General features: G+C 45.7%; 3 protein-coding genes across 6 annotated transcripts in view; 1 reads left to right on the plus strand and 2 right to left on the minus strand.

Moving 5' to 3' along the window:
* The window catches only part of IGSF9 (immunoglobulin superfamily member 9), a 35,443-nt gene extending 20,831 nt beyond the window's left edge, over positions 1 to 14,612 (minus strand). The window contains exons 1-6 of one of the 3 annotated variants that reach the window (XM_087913642.1): positions 14,076 to 14,612; positions 13,889 to 13,954; positions 10,080 to 10,404; positions 8,670 to 8,864; positions 2,061 to 2,213; positions 319 to 470 (exon numbers count right to left, since the gene is read on the minus strand). In XM_087913642.1, coding sequence (XP_087769768.1) covers positions 319 to 470; positions 2,061 to 2,213; positions 8,670 to 8,864; positions 10,080 to 10,137 — 558 coding nt within the window. In that variant the 5' untranslated portion in view covers positions 10,138 to 10,404; positions 13,889 to 13,954; positions 14,076 to 14,612. The remainder of the gene's footprint in view (positions 1 to 318; positions 471 to 2,060; positions 2,214 to 8,669; positions 8,865 to 10,079; positions 10,405 to 13,888; positions 13,955 to 14,075) is intronic. The other 2 variants (XM_087913643.1, XM_087913640.1) reach the window with 2 other exon arrangements.
* Positions 14,613 to 17,474: 2,862 nt separating this feature from the next.
* DUSP23 (dual specificity phosphatase 23) lies at positions 17,475 to 21,681 on the minus strand. Its single transcript, XM_087913708.1, has 3 exons — positions 21,518 to 21,681; positions 19,770 to 20,045; positions 17,475 to 18,968 (listed from the first exon to the last, which is right to left on the minus strand). Exons 2-3 carry the CDS (start codon positions 19,974 to 19,976, stop codon positions 18,783 to 18,785), a joined length of 393 nt encoding a protein of 130 aa, XP_087769834.1. The 5' UTR covers positions 19,977 to 20,045; positions 21,518 to 21,681; the 3' UTR covers positions 17,475 to 18,782.
* A 1,772-nt stretch (positions 21,682 to 23,453) lies between these two features.
* Positions 23,454 to 23,989, plus strand: part of LOC113446674 (mucosal pentraxin-like) — a 1,697-nt gene continuing 1,161 nt past the window's right edge. Inside the window, exons 1-2 of one of the 2 annotated variants that reach the window (XM_087913701.1) lie at positions 23,454 to 23,730; positions 23,832 to 23,930. In XM_087913701.1, coding sequence (XP_087769827.1) covers positions 23,673 to 23,730; positions 23,832 to 23,930 — 157 coding nt within the window. In that variant the 5' untranslated portion in view covers positions 23,454 to 23,672. The remainder of the gene's footprint in view (positions 23,731 to 23,831; positions 23,931 to 23,989) is intronic. The other variant, XM_026716422.2, reaches the window with a different exon arrangement.

Genomic DNA, 23,989 nt, shown 5'->3' on the forward strand with positions numbered 1-23,989 from the left:
TGGAAATTCTGGTCACCATTGTAGTCGTTAAGTCAAGGATTACCTGTGTGCCATTTTCTAAACGGATGCCAAGGATGTACTTTTGTATTTAACGGACCATTGGGAATAACAGACCCTTCCTTTCAATTAGGCGGTTCAATCCAGGTTTTACTGCAAACAGAGTGATCCCCAACCTTTCCAGCTTGGAGCACCAGTTGGGGGGGGAGGGGAGGGTCCCACCACTTGCACAAGTACAGTTGTGCGCACACTTGTCCGCTGTTTGCGTGGCCCAGTTGCTTAGGGACCCCTGCTATAACAGACACGCCGGAAACAACACACCTGCATTTCATTGCCATTGTCAATGGTTTGGCTGTCTCTCTTCCAAGAGACGAGAGGCGGTGGGTTGCCGGTGGCCGAACAGGAGAGGGTGACAGATTTTTGGTCCTGGATTTCTACCAAGGCTGGTGGGGTCTTCTGGAAGACAGGGGGAGCTGCAAGACAAGATTGAGGAAAGCATAGAAACTACGGTTTTAAGATTCCCACGCTCCATTCTTTCATCTCTCTCTCTCTCTCTCTCTCTCTCTCTCTCTCTCTCTCTCTCTACTCTGCGCTGTTCAAAATCCCAAATTTTGGGGGTTTAACATCCTTTTGGAACAGACTTCGTCGTGGATATTAGAACCTTATAGCACGACTGGGTACACTTCCTGCTGGTCACCGTCAACCGCCGAGATGAAATTCTTCTGCTTTGTGGACGATTTTAAATCCAAGGCTGCTGCCCACCCACTGAGAGGGGTCTCCCCCCGCTCCCCCTGTTCAAGGCTGGCCATCCACAAAGCAACAATTAACCAGGGAGGAGATTACAAGGGAGGTTTAGCAAAACAGCACCAACAAGGATTATGTTCAAAGCAAGACGGCAGATGGCAGGTGAGGTCAATAATCAAGAGCGACGTTTGTAGGGCAAGAAACCCTTGGATCAACATGCGCGTGTCTGTGTGTGGGTGTGAAATGGTCACAGCCTTTTTGCAATGGTCACAGTCTTTGCTAAGTCCCTTTTCTGGTCTGCTTTGAAAGAAAAAAACAGTTGCTTTTTTTTTTTTTGCAAAGGAAAGAACAAAATAAAATGGGTAAAGTTTTTCCAAAGTAGGAAACTTATGGAAGGGAGTATTATGTGCCAGCTCCCCTCTGCTATCTATCTGCCTGCCTGCCTGCCTGCCTGCCTGCCTATCTATCTATCTATCTATCTATCTATCTATCTATCTATCTATCTATCTATCTATCTATCTATCTATCTATCTATCTATATAAAAATGAAATACCACTCAGGCATCATCACAAAATCTCCAGAACCGTAAAGCCTACAAACTTGAAATTCGGCACGTAAGTTCCTCTTGGCTTCTAGGTGTTCACTAAGAAAGGATTTTTCAAAATGACCATTAGAGCATTTAGAATATTTCCTATATTATTATTATTATTATTAACACGCTCTGATGCTAAGGAGCTCTACTCCCCCACCCCCACCTGGAAAGAAATCTGTTCCAAGTGCAAAACACAAGCAGAAGAGAGGAATTTCAGTTTCACAGCAACCAAACAGCTTTAGTACAGAACAGTTGAGCTAAGTCACGCCCAGGCTCCTTGCCGTCTCCTCCTTGCTCACACAGCAAAGACACTTTCAATTTCCGAACAGCCCTCATTTCTTTCACACACAGATAGGACGCTAGCCAGATGAATACCAATGGATGCTGATAGGCAGAGGCAGAATTCCCCCCCCCCACCTTATTTTCCTCCCCAAAAACTAAGATGCGCCTTATACTCTGGAGCGTCTTGTCCGATCACATGGTTTCGTAGCAAAGCACAGGTACCCTGCTGGTATCCTGTATAAAAGCTCCTCAGAAGATAAAAAGGATGCAAAATCAGAAATGACTCACTTAACAATGGAAGTTTCGGTTCTAATTGCGGTTGTAAACTGAGGACTTCCAAAGGAGAAGCATGATCACGGTTCTATTGAATGTTTTTCGCACTTACTGTCTGACCCCAGTCAGGGGAGGGGGGGAAAAAAAAAAGAAGGGACATTCAAGACTTACAATTGACAATGAGGTGAATCCAGGTGCCATTCTGGAATTCGTCATCGTTGTTGGGGCGGTTGAGGAACAGCACCCGGCATTCGTACCAGCCCTGGTCTTCGGCACGCAGACGGTCAATCTGCAGGGAAGCCCCAGCTTGGATTCGTACACGACCTGCATTTTTGTAAAACGAGGAAACAGAATCATCACCTTCTTCTTCCAACTCCATAACTCCCTGCGGGGTGGAGTCTGGGCAACTGAACGGAGCTGAGTGGCCGGATGCCTTTCCTGTTGCCAATACGGAGTTTTGTTCGGCAGATATTTTTCTCATCGAGCCCAGAGAGAGAAATACCTGCCTCTGCCAAGGATCAAACTCACAGCCTCCTCTAGGCCACCGTACCACAAAACGAGGAAACGGAACGACTCCGTTAATTCAAAGCTCCCATTGCCTCTCAGCCTCCAACCAGTGTCTTTACAGGTTACAGTTAGTCCTTGACTTACAACTAAACGTTTAGCAACTATTTACAGTTACAACGGACTCCCCCAAGAGCAACTAACAACCTGATTTTGAAAGTATGATGGCTATACCCTTCCTGCAGGTAACAAGATGGCCGCCCAGAATCGTTGAGATGGGCAGCATAATCAACCAATACAATTTATGCAGACCCCCCTCTACAGCTAAAACAATCCACTAGCAAAGCTTACCCCCCACTTTTTGGGGGAGACTGGGTCTCCCTAGTGGAAATTTTGAAAGCCTAGCGGGTGCAGCTATGGCCAATCGGTCCTGGATTCGAATCCTCAGTCCCGTTGCCAGGAAAGCTTCGTGCTACGGAGCCTACAGATTCCCCCTTGCCCCGAGCGTAAACCATGAAGGAGATGGTGGTATTGAAAGGCAGAATATACAGAATATGTTTCTTTCTTTAAAGCAGTTTTTTTGCAGTGTGGGCTTTAAAATGCATGGACTTCAACTCCCAGAATTCTTAAATGCCAAACTGAGTGGGGAATTCTGGGAGTTGAAGTCCACTCATCTTCAAGCGATCCGAGGTTCCGAAAACGCTGCTTTAAAAGAATTCAAAATTAAAGAAGCAAATTTGGAGGCAGGGCGAGGGAGCAATGAAGTTGAATATGATATGGATACGGTATGAATATTCAGCTTCAGCTATCCTGATTAATTGTGGCCTGATTCTGAGGGTGTATTCACATTTGTGTGTATACAGGCAATCAAGAACAAACAAACCGAAGCCAATTCATTTTTAATTTTATTCTATCTGTTTGCTGCCACCCAGCTTATCAAACAAAAAAACCTCTGTTTATACAGTAGCCTGACTTACTTGCAAGCCAAGATTAAATATTATCGTATCTTTGCATGCTTATTCCTAGGAAACAATTTGGACAAAGAAAGTTGGCTGACTGATTTATTTCCAGTCCAGCTATTCAGGGGTCTACAGCCCTGAAAATATTAGCAGCATGAAAGCAGATCCGTTGTCTATATTACTTATCTCCATGTTGTTATTTATGGGTAATTATGTATTGTATTTGTTTCTAATTATATAGCGGATTTTTTTTCCCTTTTTTGTTTCCTTACATTGCTTTTGTTTCTTGTTATGTGGCAAGTTTGTTCCTTTTTAAATTTATTTTTCTTATATTAGTATTTGTTTCTTGTTATGTAGCAATTTTGTTCCCTTTTTAATTTGATTTTTATGCTGTGTTTGTTTCTGGTTATATGGTGGGTTTCTCCCCCCCACCCTTTTTAAATGCCATCTGGACCATCCATAATCACATGGTTTGATTTTTCCCCAAAGCCATCACTCTGCTAAACAAATAATTCCCTCAACACTGTTCAACTATTTACAAAGTTTGCACTACTGTTACTGTTAATCTTCTCATCACTCCTTATCACCCATCCCCTCCCACTTGGGACTGTATGTCTGTAATTTTGTCACTTGAATCCTAACAATTTTTATTTACTATTTCCTAGTATGATTTGATTGCTTATTGTACCCTATGACTATCATTAAACGTTGTACCTGATGATTCTTGACGAATGTCTCTTTTCTTTTATGTACACCCAGAGCATTTGCACCCAGACAAATTCCTTGTGTGGCCAATCACACTTGGCCAATAAAAAATTTTATTGAGTGGGAGAAAGACAGAAAGAAAGAAACAGACAGGAGAAAGAAAGAAAAGGGGAAGAAGAAAGAGAGAGAGAGAAAGAAAGGGAAAGAAGGAATGGAAGAAGGAAGAAAAATGGAGGAGGAGGAAGGAAGGAATGAGAAAAGGAAGGAAGGGAGGAAGGTAGTTTGCATAGGAGGAAGGAAGGAAGGTAGGAAGGTAGGAAGGAAGGAAGGAAGGAAGGTAGGTAGGTAGGTTTCACTAAAGACTGAATCTCCAACTAACTTAGTTTAGGATTTTCAAGGGACTCCTGACAAAACTCTCTGAAGAGAAACCAGCTCTAAACTATAATCTGAATTTTCTGATTTCCCGCCTACTTCCTTTCCTTGCAAACCACGACCTAGTGTCTGGCTTAATAAACCCCCTCTTTGCAGCCTAGATTTCAGGTTTGCCAAACCAAATTGGCAGGTATTTGAGAATGCAAAGAAAAAACAGGCAGCAATTAAAGTAGGACAATTTCCCGATATTCATAGGCAGCCAGCCTGAGCAAGTCCGCAGGAGCTCACAATCCTGAGAAGGATTCCCACCCTCGGTTGTTTAAGAGAAGAAAAGGGTTCAAAAGGTTGGCCAGACAATCGAAGCAGAGACGCCTCTTAAAAATCCCTGACCCAGAAAAAAGGAAGCGAAGAAAAGAAAAGAGCACAAGGGGATAAAGAAGGAGAGAGAAAAAAAGACCAAATGGCTGCCATTTGGGGCCACCATCGCCACCCAAAGAGTTTTTCTGAAGCAGATTTTGTGTCACTTTTGGTTATCATCACTACACAACGACGCCCAAGAAGCTTCCCCAGAAATGACACAAAGTCAGACAAGGCACTAAATTCTAGGACCTGAAAACAGAACCTTCCGGAGAATGCCGGAACATTCTGGAGAATGCCAGAACGTTCAGGAGAATGCTGGAAAATCCTTTTTTTCCCCCTTTTCGTTGCCGAACCTATGAAATTCCCCAACTCATTTGAGAATCACTTTGAGGCTTTCTCAAAAGGTTTATTTCGGAATAGGAAAGGGTTTATTTCTGAAAGCAACCAACAATGGTGAAATCGATATAACCGGGGTTTTTTGAAATGTTCTGGGATTGGAATTTCCCACTACCACCCTGCTTCTTTTTGGCCCCCGAGGGTGGAAAAAAGAAGGATGCAAGAACTTGTTCCGAGAGTCCATCACAATCCAATTCAGCAACTTTTAAGTTCAGTGGACTTCAACTCCCAGAATCCATGCTGGCTGGGGAATTCTGGGAAGCGACGTCTACCCATCTTAAAGTTGCAGAGCAAGACTTGCTCGATGGAGGATCCTGGGAATTGAAGTCCACCCATCTTAAAGATGCTGAAGTGGAGAAACTTTGGTCTATACTGAACATTGTGTGTACAATTTTGTGGTAGTGCCACATGAACACTTAGAACCTTCTCCCTGGGATTCTTGTCTTCCAGACCTGACCTTAAAAAAATATTTTATACTTCTCTGCTTGGGTGATTTAGGCTCCATTGCCCCTAAATCAATCTTGCCATCGCTATCGATAAATAAGAGCCAAATTGCCAACACTTGTCTGCAAACGCAAACACAAACACACCCTCCTGGGCAAGCCCAGTCCAATGTCTACAGATTAAAAGGCCGTTTCTCTTTGCAAAAAGGCCACGATTGTCAAATATCTGGGTTACTGCAGCTCTTAAAAAAGAGAGAGAGAGAACAATCGAATCTGCAATCCAATGAAATTAAAATGTGTGACTTTTATTCATTCACAGGGCTGGGCAAGTACCCTAAAGGTACTATTTGAACCATTTGAATGGCGCTATCTTGTTTCTGAAATTATCCTAGGGGTTTTGCAATTCGAAACAACACGCCCAGCCTGGCTGAACTTTGCTTCTTGCCCTCCGAATGAACGGACTAAATTGCTTTATGACTAAATAAGTTTAACAGATGGAGCTTCAGAAGAAATCCAGAAGGAAAGTTCTTTTCGTTTCTAAAATCAAAAGGGAAGACGTGGTGTTGTTGCTAGGATCACTGTAACCATTTCATTAGAATTAAAAGACTAATAATAATAATAATAATAATAACAACAACAACAACAACAAAAATAATAATAATATAATGCTGTTATTGTTATTGTTGTTGTTGTTATTGTTGTTGTTGTTGTTGTTGTTATTATTATTATTATTATTATTATTAAAGCACTGCATGGACAATTCCTTGAAAAGATCCAAGGAAAAGTAGATAAGGAAAAGGCCTGGCTATGGCTAACCAATGGAACACCAAAGGAAGAGACAAAAGCCCTGATTCTTGCAGCCCAAGAATAAGCCATCAGAACGACTGTAATCAAAGCCAAATGCGGCCTCTGCAAAGAAGTGGAAACCATCGATCACATACTGAGCTTGTTGCAAGACTCAGTTGCAAGCTGTTGCAAGACTTGCTCAGACTGACTACAAACAACATCACAACACAGCCGCTCAGGTGGTCCACTGGAAGTTGTGTTGCAACTGCCATCTGCCTGTAGCAAAGAACTGGTGGGATCATAAGCCTGAAAAAGTGGTCGAAAATGAGCATGCAAAACTACTGTGGGACTTCCGAATATAAACTGACAAAGTTTTGGAACACGATACCCTAAATATCACGATTGTGGAGAAGAAGGAAGTGTGGATTGTCAACATTGTCATACCTGGTGACAACAGAAACAACTTGAAAAAGTCACCAGATATCAGGACTTGAGAATCGAACTGCAAAGACTCTGGCATAAACCAGTGCAGGTGGTTCCAGTGGTACTGGGCACACTGGGTGCTCTGCCTAAAGACCTAGGCAAGCACTTAAAAACAATTGGCGCTGACAAGATCACCATTGGTCAGCTGCAGAAGGCCACCTTACTGGGATCTGCTCGCATAATCCGCCGATACATCACGCAGTCCTAAACGCTTGGGAAGTGTTCGACTAGTGATTTGTGATACGAACCCAGCATAGTTAGCTTGTTTGCTGTGTACGCTGTCATTTTTTGTGTCAAATAATAATAATAATAGTTTATTATCATTGTACAAATATACACATTATACACATACAACGAAATTCACGTAACACCCAGAGAGCAGATCCAATACGCACACATACGACAATCTCCAAACACACTCCACCCTCCAATATTCCCCATCCCTCGTAAAGCACACACAAGCATCCACACAACACACCAAGTAATACTGTCCAATAGAACAGAACACAAACAGTTCATTGAGCAATTATTTTGGAAAATGAAATGAAATGTGGGGAATTAAACCTCCCGCCAACAATAGTCTCAAGATACTATTAACCAGGTTAGTTCCAAACTTATGGTTTCATTTCCACAAGGCGTCAAAAGTTTAGATACAGGTAGTCCTCGACTTACAATGGTTCGTTTAGTGACCAAAGTTACAATGGCACTGGAAAAAAAAGTGACATAAGACCATTTTTCACACTTAATGACTGTTCCAGCATCCCCTGTGGTAGTCACGTAATCAAAGTTCAGACACTTGGCCATTGACTCATATTTACGTCGGTCGCAGTGTCCTGGGGGTCATGTGTTCCCCTTTTACGACCAGCTACGTCAATCGGGAAGCCAGATTCGCTTTAACAACCCTATGTGTAACCTAATAAGAGCAGTGATTCACTTAACAACGGTGGCAAGAAAGGTCATTAAAAAAAGGGGCAAAACTCACTTAACCCTAAGCCTTGCTTAGCAATAGAAATTTTGGTTGGAGGGGCTACCTTTAACAGGATTTGGAAGAGACCTCAGAAGCCTTCTAGACCAACCCCCTCACACAAATAGAAGACCCTATAAAATTCCAGACAAGTAGCTGTCCTATCTAAACGGACATTATTAAAATAACACCATGTTTCCCCCCAAATAAGACCCTGTCTTATAATTTTTTGCCACCAAAAAGGCACCAGGTCTTATTTTTGGGGGATATCATCCACTGACTAATCTCACTTGCGTACGTCGCCCCCGGTCTCCTTTTCGCTGTCAGAGGCCTTCCAAAACGTCTTCTGCATCTGGCAAGGCTTTCCTGAAGGCCTCTGCAGAAGACAGGATCGATCCAGAGCTTTGTTATCAGTTATAGAGGCCTTCAGGAAAGCCTTGCCGGCCCTGCTGGCTGCAGAAGAGATGGGCCGGCATGGCAGGTGTCAGGATGTGTGAGGCCTGGCTATAACTGTCCAAAGGTAAGTAGTACGGCAGCTCCACCACCACCTCATCCCCACCCTAGCTTAATTATTATACTCTGGAGTAGGCGGAATTTTAATTAGAGCTTATTTTGGGAGTAGGGCTTATATTGGGTGCACGTGTAAAACTCAAGCTAGGACTAACTTTCAGGGTAGGTCCTATTTTCTGGGAAACAGGGTTATTAAAACTGGTGATTATTTTGCCAAAGGACTCAGGCATCCTCCCACGCTGCGCCACCGATCCCAGGCCAGCTTTCCCCGTTGGAACCTCCACCACCACTCACTCACCCACGTAGTCTGGATCCACCCGGGGGGAATACAGCCCGAATTTGATGAAGATGGGGAGCAAGAAACCAAATCGCACCCACTCAATGACGTAGAGAGGCGGGCTCGCCTCGTCCGGCTTCAGCAGGTCGCAGCGCAGAAGGGCGCTCTCTCCTTTGCGGCCGACCACCGTGCGAGATTCTGCTTTGCTGTTACCTGCTGGGAGTCACATTGAAAGGATGATCATCAGCCACTCTGAAAGCCCAGCCTTTTTGAGGCTACCGTTTTTCTACCTCATTTTGTGGAGGCCAGCCCTTTGGGTTGAAGGTAAAGGTTCCCCTTGCGCATCCACGCTAATCGTTTACGGCTCTAGGGGGCGGGGCTCCTCTCCGTTGCAAAGCCGAAGAGTCAGCGCTGTCCGAAGACGTCTCCATGGTCATGTGGCTGGCAGGACTAAATGCCAAAGGCGCACGGACCCACCAAAGGGGGCCCTATTTTTCTACTTGCATTTTTTGAACGTGCTTTCGAACGGCTAGGTTGGCAGAAGCCGTGACGAGGAACGGGAGCTCCCTCCGTTACGCGGCGCTAGGGATTCGAACCGCCGAACTGCCGATCTTTCTGATCGACAAGCTCAGCGTCTTAGCCCCTGAGCCGCAGCGTCCCTTGGGTTAAGGGGATGTCAAAAATTCCTCCAAGTTGGGGGAAAAAGACTTCGAATTTCCCAACCTCAGTTTTGGGAGGCCTCCCTGACTGGCTTTTTTGGACCAAAGCAGTATGAAAATTCCTCTCTAAGGGGAGAAAAAGGTTTCCGTTTTCCTGCTTCGTTTTTGGGAGGCCACCCTTTTAGATCAAAATGGCCTGGAAATTCCTCCAAGGGGAAGAGGAGGCTTCTGTTTTTAAGAATTACCTGCATGTTACTGGCAAAGCACATAGCTGAGAGGATACAAGGGGACTGTGGGTTGACCCAGGGGTGGGATTCTACCGTTTCGGACCGTTTCAGGTGAACCGAATGTTAAATTTGCACCTGGTTCGCAGAACCGGTATTTGAACCAACTGGCTGGCCCCTCCCACCCCGCCCCTCATTTTCAATGCAGGTAAGATGCAGGTAAGTACAGGGTCTGCGCGGAGGATCTGGGAGGGGGAAAAACGGACTTTCCAGAGGTCAAGAAACAGGTCCATTTCTGGCTTCCGGAGCCCGGGGGAGGCCGTTTTCATCCTCCCAGAGGCCTGAGGGAAGCCTCCGGACTCCGGGGAAGGAGAAAAATGGCCCTCCCAGAAGTTCCAGTAGGCCACGCCCACCCAGCAACCAGGCAGCCAACCCGTTGCTGGGATTTTTGAACCCCCACACCTGGTTTGACCGCAACTTTGTTCTCCATTTTGGCCGGGGTCCCTGTGTGAAACCCCAGCCCGCTCCTGTCTAGGAAACCAGCTTACCTTCAGCAAGGCTGCTGCAGACCAGGGTAAGGCAAGCAAGCCTCAGCCACCAATTCATAGCACAGCTACCCAGGCCAAACGCTGTGCAGGACGACCGCTGTACCAAGACTTCCCCCACCCAGCACTGAGTATTCGGGGAGTGACCCGCAATCACACCGTCCTCGTGCGCCAGGCCGCTGGGTTTTCAACGCAGCCTTCCAGAGATGCCTGCAAAATGCAGGTTGGGGTGTCTCCTCGCACCCGAGCCCCGTTTTTCATCTCCCGCCAATCTGTCCGTGGAAATCCTGGAGCATTTTCGGTGGGAAATGCGTCCTTCAGCATTGACCTGGTGGAGCAAAGTTTGCGAAAGGAAAGAAAAGGGGAATAAATTGAGAGTCTTCTACAAAAAAGGGCTTTCTGGAGGTTGGCGTCTCTCTTTTTAAAACTTTCGTCAACTGATTTTAGTTCCAAAGAAAACCCAGTACAGGCAAATTAAAATAGCTATTTTGCCTTGTTTTGGAAAGACGCTTTAAAATTTAAACTATTTTCACTGTTCAAACAGGCTTCTATCCTTTGGCCATATTCCTACAATGGCTTAAACCCCAAGAATGCCCAACCTTGGCAACTTTTAAGACCTGGGGACTTCAACTCCCAGAATTCCCCAGCCAGCATGGGGAATTCTGGGAATCGATGTCCACAAGCCTTAAAAGTTGCCAAGGTTGGACAAAGTTGGATTAACTGTATTCCAAAACTGTTTTCTGCACCTTACACTGAATTACAGATTTGTTAAATCTACTAGTCCTTAACTTATGACTATTTGAGCTTATGACCCCCCCCTCCCAAATAAAACCCACCGCATTTACAACTCAGTTCTGAAGGTTGGGCCTACCCTGCGGTCCCGTAACCACATTTATGGTGTTTGACGTACGACAACAGTGACCGCAATTTACAGCTTTTTGACCGGAAAATTTACTTCTGTTTTCTGACAAAAACATCCCATAACAATCAATAGTTTCATTTAACAACCACTGCAAAAAGAAAAAAAAAAGTCATAAAATCAGGCTGGTCAGTTGTTCCCAATTTATGACCATAGAAGGCAGGCTCCATTTGACAGTTATATTTGTATTTTAACATAGTCGATGTTGTGATTTTTGATGTTTTTTTTTTTTAAAAAATGCCAGTCAGGGAAAGTTGCTTTTTGTAAAAGAGGCTGCCGTACAAATTTGATTGAAAACTAAATTCACTCAAATTGATCTCAATCAACGCGACAATTCACCAGACAAAAAAACCCCAGATCAAATCTAGCAAAACTTGGGCACCGTGTGGAATGGCAGCCACGAGTTTGGAACTAACCTGGTTAACAGGACCCAACGTTACGTGCTTGAACATAAACAGAGATTTAATGCCCCCCCCCCATTTCATTTTATTTCGTTCCCATGTGATTTTTTTACCTACTTTTTTTTCCTGTCTTAGAAACCTTTTTTTTTTTGCTTTTGGGTAACGGCAGTTTGAATTAAATTTTACTTCCAGCTCCATTTCTGTTTTTTTTAAAAAACCCAACAACAACCCATCGTCAACCCCATGAATTTCCTTCTTTCTGCAAAACTGGTCCAGCCTCTATCACTGGCTGCATTAAAGTTTAGAAAAACAAGCCAGTCACGGGGCTATTTTCTCCCTCTTGCCTGCAATTCAGCTCCATTAAAAACAGGAGATAATTCCACTTCTTTGACCTCTGCATATACACACACACACACACACACACACACACACACACATCAAAGGATTTGGCCCTCTCTGCATTTTGCCCAGTAGGAAAAATGCAAAACTTCAGCAGCAACTGGGAGAGATTTTATTCCCAATTTTTTTTAAAAAAGATATTCCTTTAAGAGAAAAGGCAGGAAAATTCAGATTAAACTGGCAGAGCTGAGTATCCAATAATAGGCTTGCTCCCAGCTTGAAAATTAGCGTAAATAAATCCTTCTGTAAAACTGGACAGGCCTCTCTGTAAGCAGCTTAACCTGGGAAACGGTCCTAGATGTCTCTTTTTTATCCTCATAAGAACCCTGCAAGGTAGGGTAGTCTGAGCTACGAGTGACTGGCTTCAGATGCAAACTTAGCAGGTAAATAAATTTGCAAATTTTGCCAGTGTTTTCTCACCCACTTTTTTTTTTTAACTTATTCTCAAGGACCATCCTCCCAGCAGCCTTTACAACTAGAACGAGTGCTAATTTTAGTGTGCTAATTTCACAACCTGCTAAAAAAAAAAGGTGCCCTTGGGTTTTGTATATTAAATTAATAATATTTGCAAATTTTGTATATTAAATTTGAATTATTTGCTGCTGCTGATGGTCAATTTTCCCATGCAATTTTTTAGCAATTAAAGCAAATTCTCTTTTGGAAGATGAGTCTGATATTTTAGTTATTCCACAACAGGCTTACAAAGAACAGATATGGGCAATTTTTCAAAAGAAAAAAAAAAGGACTTCTTTTTCAGAAGAGAATTTACTCCCGCGGCTGTAAAATAAACCCACCGACATCCATTAAATCCAACTTGATTTAGTAAAAACGCAGCGTCCAACTAAAAACTTTATTTAGTCATTTTTTTCCCCCTTCTCTGCGTCTTCATTTTTTTTAACCAGTTAACTTGGTTAAAAGGACAAAAAGGGAAAATAAGACTTAGGTGCAAAGAAGAGGGGAACACTTTATTTTGTTTATCCAATTTCTATAGCTGCCCAAACTCAACCAAGTGATTCAACGAAGTGATTTTATTCTCTACAGAATTCACCCCACTTTTAAAGGGGATCTCCAACAGGCCCTGACAAGGGGAGATCTCAGCCCCTTGCCCACAAAATACAATATAATTCTGTTCCTCCTTGGCCCCTTGCCAAGCCATCCTTTCGGGAGGGTATAATTTCACTTTTTCTTTTCAAATTAAAAGAAGGTGTGCCAACTTCCGCTTCCTTGGGTCAATTTCCAAATGCGGGAGGGTGGGGGAAAAAGTATTAAGTTTTGCTTTGCAAAACAATAGTCCCCCAAAATCAGGATTTTTTTTTCCTCCTTTCCATTCCTCTCTTTTCTGGGAGTTTTTAAACCTGGCAAGTCAGACTGGCTGGAGCTGGAAGGAAGAAGGAGAATGGTAGTTTAGGGTTTCTGGGAGACCTCAGGAGGAGGAAAATAGGAGAATTCTGGAGGGGCCAATTCACACGACCTGTTTGGCACAAGATGTGCCAAATTGGGCACCAGGTAATAATAAATCGGATTTGTTCGCAGGGCTTCTGTAAAGGCAGCCCCCTCGGAGGCTAAATGCTTTTCTATTTATGATGATTTTACAGGCCAGTCAGCAGTTCAAAGTCTCTCTGTCTAGCGAGACGGGCGGCGGGTACATTTAGTAACAAACGTAAAAGTGAACAAGAAGGAAACAAACAGGCTGCAGAACGTAAAGGGAGTGGAGAAACCGGGTTCCCTGTGTTTGTGTGAACGGAGTTGTTGGATATTCCCGATGTCTCTCGTGGCTACCTTCCCCGCCTCTCTCCTCGATAGCGCTCAGTGAGAAATCCACCCACCCCAGGAGTCCGGGCTTAAGCGGCCAGCGCGCTTCCTGGACCCAGGGATGCCTTTCAAGAGACTGGTCCTCAGTGAGGCGGATTCTTCTCCAAGCCGCCGGAAAAACCTCGGAGCTGCTTTCTTTCCGTCTCTCGCTCTCTCTTTCTCCCTCCCCCACTAATCCTCGGTGGGACGCGCCGCTTAAACCCGGGTTTAGCCCCGCACGGGTTCAAAACCCACGTTATGCCACACACACACACACACACGCGCACGGAGGTCACGCTAACCCGCGAGTTTCCTTGCATAACCGGGTTTTGCACGGGTCTGGTTCCCACGAAGCTCCCGTCCACCCGCTGCAAAGAAAGCGCACGGTTTTTGCACGGGTCTGGTTCCCACGACGGGCCCGGGATCAGGATCGTAAGGCTGCTGGTGGGTGGGTGGGTGGGGAAGAACCGGACCGTCCGGGATTCTTACCTGTTTGCCTCCGCCGGGAGATGCCCACTCCCGGCCAGGGCTCTCGGTCCGGTCCGGCCAGCCACCTGCCCGCAGCTCCCGTCGCCATTCAACAAGCTCTGCAGCGCCGGTGGGCTAACTTGGCGCGCCCGTGAGCTTTGCAACGCGGCGCCCGCGGGCGACCGGCCGCTGAGCTCTTCTCCCCCTTCGCCCCGTGCTAAAATTTACTCCGCGGCTGCCCCGAAGCGCAAATCCAACCCCTCTTCCCCCCACTTTTTTTGCATCTGATCCGCGAGTCCCGGATTCGGAGCGATTTCGCTTTCTCCGGTTCCAGAAACCCAACTCCGTCCCGGAGCGCCTGTCCGAGGAAACTTCCCACACAATGGAGGGGCGGGGGCTTTGCTCTGCTGCCCCCCCTCCCTCCCTCCCACCACCGCCTCTTGGTTGCCCGGGGCAACGGCCAATCGCGTGCCCGAAAGCGCTCCTTGCGCCTTCCAAATGGACCAATGGCCGGCAGGCAAAGGTAGGACCTGGGTGCTTTAAAAGGGGAGATGGAAAGGGAGGGGGCGTGTCTTGGTAAGGGGGGGAAAAAGGGATTTATGTCGCAAAGGTGTCTGGGATATGTAGTTTTGTTTTCCCCACACAGGTGTGGTTGGGGCAGACACTCTGGAGTGGTTCCGTTAAATCAGAGTTTTTCTCAACTTTAATGACAGGAATTCCCAGGGTTCCCCCAAACTTGGAAATGGCTACGGTTGCAAAACTCTGCGCTAATTGAAGTGGGGTGTGTTTTGTAAAATGCGCAAAGTATAAATGAAACAAATAAATCAATACATAAATGAAAAAGTATCACCAGCAGCTTAAAGCAGGGTCGGCTGGGGAATTCTGGGGGTTGAACCCTTTCATTTGGGGGCAAAACTACACAATTTTCTTGACGTTGCAGTTCTTTCAGTCCCCCTTTTCTCCTCTTCCTTCCTTCCTTCTTTTCCTTCCTTCCTCCCCCTCCTTTTCTCCTCCCTCACTTCTTCCATCGTTCCCTCCTTCTTCCTTCCTTTTTTCTTTTTCTTTCTTTCCTTCCTTTTTCCTTCCTTCCACCCCTCCTTTTCCCCCACTCTTCCTCCCTTCCCCTTCCTTTTTCCTCCCTCCATTCTTCCTTCCATCATTCCTTCCTTCCTTTTTCTTTCTTTCTTTCTTTTTCTTTCTTTCTTTTTTTGTCTCCCTCCCTCTCTCTCTCCTTTCCTTTCTTTCCTGTCTGTCTCCTTTTCCTTTTCTTCCTTCTCTCTCTCTCTCTCTTTTCTCTTCCTTCCCAGAGATCGGCCGCGATAATGCTCCGATGCACCGTGACCGAATGCCAGGAACCATACAATGAAGTCATTTAATACCACACCTGTTGCTTTCTAAATTCCACCCAGACCTGTTTCCTGTGGGGTTTTTTTTTGGGGGGGCTCCCCAACCTCCCGAGGCAGGAAGCCAACATTCATGGGCTGTGGGTATCCCAAAAGAGATTATCCCTCCTTCCTCCTCCCTCCTTTTATAATCACCACCTTGGAGAGGCGGAAACAAGATACGGCTTGAAGGGGGCTTTTAAGATAATCCGGGATCCCTCCCCGGAGAGGCTGCACTGCGGGGGACCTGCTGGTACTTGATCCCTGCTGGGCCCAAACAGGGCCTAAGATGATTCACACTTTTTTAAAAAATGAATTGCCTTTCTTTCCTTCTTTCTTTCCCCTTTTGTTTCCTTTCTTCCCTTCTTCCTTTTCCCTTCCTTTTATCGTCTTCCCTTCCCTTCCTTCCTTCTCTCCCTCCCTTCCCAATCTCCTATCCATCCACCCTCTCTTCCTTCTTCCCTTCTCTATTTTCCCTTCCTTCCTTTCCTCCCTCTTCCTCCTTCCTTCCTTCCCCCTCTCCCTTCTCCAATTCTCCTTCCTTCCTTCTCCAATTCTCCTTCCTTCCTTTTTCTTTTCCTTGTTTTACTCTCCCTCCCCAATTTCCCACCCTCCACCCTCCCTCCGTTCCCCTTCCAATTCTTCCTTCCTTCTCTTCCTCCCCTTCTCCAATTCTCCTTCCTTCCTTCTCCAATTCTCCTTCCTTCCTTTTTTCTTTTCCTTCCTTGTTTTTCTTTCTCCCTCCCCAATTTCCCATCCCTCCTCCCTCCCCCTTCCAATTCTTCCTTCTCTCCCTCCCCTTATCCAATTCTCCTTCCTTCCTCCCTTCCAATTCTCTCCTTCCTTCTTTCGCTCCCTCTCCCCTTCTCCAATTCTTCCTTCCTTCCTTTTTTTCTTTTCCTTGTCTTCCTTCCCTTTTTCTCTCCCTCCCTCCAATCTCCCAGTCGCCCACCCTTTCTCCCTCCCCTTATCCAATTCTGCTTCCTTCCTTCCCTCCTTTCTTCTTCCCCTTCCAATTCTCTCTCCTTTCTGCCCCGTTTTACAACCTTCTTTGCTACGGTTGCGAAGTGAATCCCTGCAGGTGTTAAGTTAGCCACACGGTCGTTAAGTGAACCTGGCTTCCCATTGTCAGGTCACAAAAGGGGGATCACAGGACCCCCGGAATGCTGGGACCATCATAAAACACAAGTCAGTTGCCCAAACGTCTGGATTTCGATCCCAGGAGCAAAACTGCTGCACAGAATCGTCACAAAAGTTGAAAAACTGCCAAGTCAGGGCCGTTGTAAACAAATTGGATAAAACAGATTCATTGAATGACCTCCTTGTTCATTTAACCACCAGTGTGTTTAACAACTGCCGCAAAAGAGGTCACAAAATTGATCATGTGACCTGCTTAACGACTCACGAGCCACATTACGGTCGTAAATCAAGGACAACCTGTCATGCCCCTGGTGGAGACATGAGGGAGAGGAGGAACAGCCGACAGGGAGTGGAAGTGTGGCTCCGGAGGTTGGGGAGGAGGCTGGGGAAGGGCAGAGGCCGGCTGGGCAGTCAGAGGAGGACCCAGGCCCGTCCCCTCTCCATCCTAGGGCACGCAGGGAGGAGAGGATCAGGGAGAGACGTGGTCTACTGGGGAGGAGAGGGCCTTGATCCTCTTCATGGGCTGCAGCTGTGACAACTGGATAGAGGACGGACATGCGTATGGGCCAGTGCTGGAAACAAAGCATGGAAATATCTCTGGTTTATGGTTCCTCTCTGAGTTTGGCATCCTTCCCAGTGTGTGTTCTGATATCTGTGGACGTCCTCCAGCCCTTATCTTGCCTGGTTTGTGTTCCTTCTTCTTATAACTGTTTGTGTGGGAGTTTTTTTGTCTTCCATCAAGGATGTTCGGAGCTTGGAAGCAAAGTGAAGGAATAAAAGGGGCTTCACAGGGTTTTTGTAACTGTATTTGTTTTGTATCCCACCCTGGGACATCACAACCTGCAAATAAACAAAATAAGCTGGCAGGCAGAAGTACCACCTGGTGTTTTTAAAAAAAATTAGGATGGCTTCTTTATTGTCAAGGCTGTCCTTAACCAGAAACTTCCTCCTCCCTGAAACTCGAGATTCCAAACCTTAAAATCCAGGATTTTCTCGGCGTGAACGGTCTTGAATATTTCCTCCACTAATATTTGCCTTTTCCTCCATCCAAAGACACAACTGGTTCACGAAGAAGATGGCTCTTTTTTTCAACTGTGGGAAGGAGTTTGTAATTTTTTTTGCAAAAGGGCACCAGAGATCCGAATGCTTCACTCTTGAAAAAGTTTAACTTCAGCTAACTCGGAAAGAACCAACGGATTGAATAAAGCAGAGGTCTCCAAACTTGGCAACTTTAAGACTTGTGGACTTCAACTCCCAGAATTCTCCAGCCAGCATTCTGGGAATTAAAATCCATGAGTCTTAAAGTTGCTGCCACGCCCCTGTTGGAGTTGGATTCCAAGGCAGACGTGGAACAGCTGACAGGGAGTGGGAGTGTGGCTCCGGTGGCTGTGGAGGAAATTGGGGAAGGGCACAGTCCAGGGCCATCCCCTCTTCATCCTAGGGCGCACAGGGAGGAACAGAGAAGGGAGCAACGTGAGTTGCATGGTTTACGGGGGAGGAAAGGGCCCTGATCCCCTTCGTTGGCTGCAGCTGGGAAGATTGTTTAAAAGGACAAACTGCGCACGGCAAAGTTACTGGAAGCAAAGCATGAAATTATTCTGGGTTTGTCAAGTCTTATCTGAGTTCTGAACGTCTTCAACCCCTTATCCTGCCCTGTCTCGTAAATTGCTGTAGTGCGGTTGGTGTTAGTTTTTATTTGTAATTTAGATGTACGTTGAGTTCGGAAGGAATTTCTTCCCTTTGAAAACGGTTCTTGGGAGAGATTTTTTTTTTCTCCAGCCGATGATAACTGGACATTGGGGGCCAAGTTGGAGGAATGAAAGGGACTTTAGCCATTTTTGTGACTTTGTTGTTTTTGCGCCACGCCCCTTTGGGTCATCACAGTTGCCTAGTTTGAGGATGCCGGCCTTAAAACAACTAAAATCCCCTCCCTCCCAGCAAAACAGATCCAGAATATCTGCAAAGCTGGCTGGAGAAGTCTGGAAGTCTTAAAGTGGCCAAGTTTGGAGACTTCTGCAATAAAGGGACTTTGCATTGTACACGTTGTTGTGTCTGGGACTCCAGTCGGACTGGATCCCTCCTGATCCACTCTCTAAACCCAGCCTGTTTATTGTTTTGCCCCTCCCCCCTCCCCAGAAAGGAGCCGAAAGAGACACAATCGTTGTGTTCTTTTTTTCTCACGGGCGAGTCTCATCCTTTCCTGCGGCTACTTTGTATGCTGGTAGAACTGGACAACGGCTTTCTCTTGGTCGTAAGTCTCGATGGAGCCCGGCCGCAGCTGACGGATTTTTTGGATGGCGTCCACCCCGGTGATTTTGTGGGTCTTGGCAAGGTAACAGGCCAACATGGTTCCCGTCCGTCCGAAGCCCAGCAAACAGTGAACGGCCACCGCCTGGCGGAAGGAAAAAAGAAAGCACGCACCAGGGGTTATTTCCTTCGGTTGGTTTTTCAGGGTTATTGTCATTAAAAACTTTTTTTTTTTAAAAAAAAAGAAGATAAAAATGAAGGCAAACAGATATCAAGAGGAAAAGAAAGCAAAGGGAAACAAAGGCAAAAACGGTGCAAAAAATAAAATAAAAATGAATATAAATCCGGTCACTAAATGAATCGTCGTAAGTCGGGGACTACCTGTACTGTGATTTTTTTAACCCTAAAGGTGGACTTCAATTCCCAGAATTCCCTAGTCAGTGTGGCTCTTAGTCTGGGAGTTGGAGTCCACCCATTTTAAAGCATGCTGACTGGGGGATTCTGGGAGTTGGAGTCCACCCATCTTAAAGCATGCTGGTTGGGGGATTCTGGGAGTTGGAGTCCACCCATCTTAAAGCATGCTGACTGGGGGATTCTGGGAGTTGGAGTCCACCCATCTTAAAGCATGCTGACTGGGGATTCTGGGAGCTGGAGTCCACCCATCTTAAAGCATGCTGGCTGGGATCTGGGGGTCCACCCATTTAAAGCATTCTGGGCTGGAGCTGGGAGTCCACCCATCTTAAAGCATGCTGGTTGGGGATTCTGGGATTCTGGGAGTTGGAGTCCACTCATCTGCTAAAGTCAATCTTAAAATTAACCAGTTGAGAAACACTGTAACATTCTTAGAAATCTTGGCCCTGTCCGTTTCTTGGACTGGCCTACCTCGCAGAGGGGGTGACCGGCCCATAATGAGTGGGCATCCCCGCGACCACGGAAACCCCCTTACCTCCCCCTTGGCGTTGGCGTCTTCCACAATCTGCAGAAACCGCTGGATCTGTTCGGTCGAGGGGGAGCAGAAATCAGCAATGCGCAGACGGTGCACTTGGATGCCCGGGCAGCTGTCGTGGTAAGGCGGGCTTCGCTCGGTTAGCGATACCAGGTGCCGGATCCCGTGGTCGTGCATGTATTGGTAGTGAGCAGGGAGGCGGGGCATGGCCAGGCCAGCCAAGAGGCCTGAGACCACCCAAGAGAAATTGGGGGGGCAGCGCTGACGCCATGGCTCCTGCCAGGGCAGAGAAGAAGAATGGAATTATGGCTGGGTGCACTGGAAAGGAAGGAAGGAAGGAAGGAAGGAAGGAAGGAAGGAAGGAAGGGAAGGAGGAAGGAAGGAAGGAAGGAAGAAGAAGAGAGAGAGAGGGAGAGAAGAGAGATAGGAGACAGAAAGAAAGAAAGAAAGAAAGAAAGAAAGAAAGAAAGAAAGAAAGAAAGAAAGAGAGAGAGGAGAGACAGAGAGAGAGACAACACAGAAGGGAGACAGACAGATAGGAGACAGACAGACAGAAGACAGAAAGAAAGAAAGAAAGAAAGAAAGAAAGAGGGAGACAGAAAGAAAGAGAGAGATAGGGAGAGACAGAGAGCGAGAAAGAGATAGGGAGACAGACAGAAAGAAAGAAAGAGAGGGAGGGAGGGAGACAGAAAGAAAGAAAGAAAGAGATAGGGAGAGACAGAGAGAGAGAAAGAGAAAGAGAGATAGGGAGACAGACAGACAAGACAGAAAGAAAGAGAGAGAAGATGACCGAAAGAAAAAGAAAGAAAGAAAGAAAGAAAGAAAGAAAGAAAGAAAGAAAGAAAGAAAGAAAGAAATTGTATGAGAGTGTTTCTAAACCTTGGCAACTTTAAGAAAGGTGGACTCCAACTCCCAGAATTCCCCAGCCAACGTGCTCTGGAAGCTGAAGTCCACCCATCTTAAAGGATGCTGTCTGGGGAATTCTGGGAGTTGAAGTCCACAGGGAGAACAGAAGAATAGGAATGGAACAGAATGAAAGAGAGAGAGATGGAGGAGGGAGAGACAAAGATGATGAAAGAAAGTATGAAGCAATAAGGAATCCATGAGGCCATCAAGTCTAACCTCTGCTGGGTACAATAATTTAAACTAAAGTATCCTGCATAGATGGATACCTAGGTTCTGCCGGTACTCCTCACCTGAAGAATGAAGTGATATAAATGTTAGAATGAAAAAGAAAGGAGGGAGGGAGGGAGGGAAGGAAGGAAAAGGAAGGGAGAGAAGGAAGGAAAGAACAAGAAAAGGAAAAAAAGGAAAAAAGAAAAGAAAGAAAGAAAGAAAGAAAGAAAGAAAGAAAGAAAGAAAGAAAGAAAGAATGCATTTTTGGCATTGTTCCGCCCCCTTATGGCCGACCACAGCAATTGCAGGAAAATATAACCTTTTTTTTTTTTTGCAGCTTCGGCCTTGCAAAACTGCCTAAAAATAAACGCCAGCGGGGGGAGGAGGAGGAGGAGGAAGAGGGTGCGTGTCCCTCCCCGGCTGACCTGGGGGCTGTTCTGGGAACGCACCTCCTCCAAACGACCCTCCCTGACCCGGGAAGGGCCGTGGGTCCCACCCTTCACCCCCATTTGCAAGATTTACACGCACCCTTTTCACGCCCCCCCCTCGTTGCTCCCCTCCCGGGCTTTCCAAGCCTGCACACAAACAGCGGCCGTTGCCCTCTGGACTCCACTCAACCCAGCCCCATCTACCTGCGATAAAGTCAGGGAGGAGGTGCCGGCGCCCCGTTCCCACGTGCTTGGCTTTGCCCCGGAACCAGCCGGCCGGGAATTCCCACGTGTCGAACGCGGCTCCTCCAGCAGCGGGCAGACAACCCCGATGGGAGCGTCTCTAAACGCCGCTCTCCCTCTCCCGAAAAGCGGGAAAAAACGAGGGAGGGACCGTCGTCAAACTCTCAACTTTCCCACCCGCGGAAATGCTCGGAATAGAATAGAATAGAATAGAATAGAATAGAATAGAATAGAATGGAATGGAATGGAATGGAATAGAATATAGGAGAGAATAGAATAGAATACAGAATAGAATATAGAATAGGAGACAGTAGGAGAGAATAGAATGGAATGGAATACAGTAGAATAGAATAGAATAAATAGAATATAGGAGAGAATAGGAGACAATAGAATAGAATATAGAATGGAATAGAATTACAATTAGAATAGAATTAGAATTATAATAGAATAAGGAATAGAATAGAATAGAATAGAATATAGAGTGGAATGGAATGGAATGGAATGGAATGGAATAGAATAGAATAGAATAGAATAGGATTCTTTATTGGCCAAGTGTGATTGGACACACAAGGAATTTGTCTTTGATGCAAATGCTCTCAGTGTACATAAAAGAAAAGAGACATTCGTCAGGAGTTGAGAATCATAAGGTACGACACTTAATGTTAGTCATAGGGTACAACAAGCAATCAAATCATACTAGGAAACAGTCAGTTTTATAGAAATAATAGAATAAGGAATAGAATAGACTAGAGTATAGGAGAGAATAGACTAGAATATAGAATGGAATGGAATTAGAATCAGAATTAAAATTAGAATAGAATAAGGAATAGAATAGAGTATAGGAGAGAGTAGAATAGAATAAAATAAAATAGGAGAGAATAGAATAGAATATACAATAAGAGAAAATATAGGAGAGAATAGAATAGAATATAGAATAGAATAACAGAGTTGGAAGGGACCTTGGGAGGTCTTCTAGTCCAACCCCCTGCTTAGGCTAAACCTTTCAAATGGTGACATCCGCAGCCCAGACGCCTCCAGGTTTTGGATGCTCATCACCGGGAAATAATCTTGGCTGTGTGGGAAGCCCCCCCCCTCCAGAAGAGTGAAGTATTTTGGGAAATATTTTTTTTTAAAAAGGCAGAATATTATATTTCCCCAAAAGGGAGAAATGGAGAAAAAGGCTTCATGATTTTTGGGTAGTCTAGCTCAGAACACATACCACAACTTGCTGAATATGGGTATTCGGACCATGATTCGGTTCAAGAAGCCAGCGATCTGGGCTAAGCCATGGAAAAGCTACATCAGACTAACCGAGTTTGGCCTTTTGGAGAGAAAGCAACTCCTCCAGGTAGTGTGTGTTGTGAGAATACGGCTTTCTGGTCGTAAATCGTCTCTTCTTCTGCACAAGCTGCCACAGAGAGCGACCTGTGGACTAGAAACATACTTGGACTAGAATCATGCCAGGAGCTACCTTCAAGGGGACGAAAAGGTTCAGAAGGACTAGAAAAAATACAAGAGACCTCCAAGAGGACTAGAAACATACCCTTGGAGCCTTCCTTCAGAGTTTGTTTCTTGTTTTATTTTTCCATTAACATATTTGTAATGTGTAATTATTATTTTCATATTTTGTTCATTTTATTTTATTTCTGTTTCTATTTGTAATTTTTGCCCGACGACGGATCGGCACGTTTCAACTCCGTTATGGATCCTTTATGTTGAAACTCAAGTTACCCAACGCAGTTGGCCGAAATCCCCTCTTACTTAACTCCCTCCCTGCTCAGAAAAATAATTGACTTCAAAAGAAGCCAATATTGATTCTGGCCTACCTGGTTTGCTTGCAGTTTTCCCACCTCCAAGCCTCTAATCCTGAGCTTGGTTAAAAAAAGCAAAAAGCAGGGGTTTAATTTCCCAATCCGTGGCACATCGCTTACTTATTAACCCAGCATGAAAAGTATTAACCGCAGGACTTTGGGTCTGTCTATTTCCAGACCGAGGAAGACTGAGGATTGGGATTTTCCCTTGTTGCACACCAGGATATACACACACAAGCACACAAGCACACACACGCACGCACACGCAGATTCCTCTGGCTGGCTCTTCCTTACCTGAGAAGAAAATGGAGATATTTTTACTGCTCTTTCTCGCCTGCTTGACACAAGCTACGCCACAGAAAAGTAAGTGAGGCATTAAATAAGCGATGGGATTTGTAGTGGGAATTTTGGCAGGGTTAGGGTGGTCCTTGAGCTGACCAGGTGACCCTTTTCCAACTTTGCAGGAGAAAAAGGGAAGGATAAGGCTCGGTGGCATGGATTTTCCTGGCAAGGGAGAGGATGCCAGGAGCCAGTTTGGGAACGTGGGCAGAGAAATATTACAGGTAGTTCTCAACTTATGAACAACTTGGTTAGCGACCGTTCGAAGTAACAACAGCCCGTT

Source organism: Pseudonaja textilis, chromosome 16 (assembly GCF_049901715.1).
Source record: "Pseudonaja textilis isolate UNSWEBS1 chromosome 16, rPseTex1.2, whole genome shotgun sequence".
Lineage (NCBI taxonomy): Eukaryota > Metazoa > Chordata > Lepidosauria > Squamata > Elapidae > Pseudonaja > Pseudonaja textilis.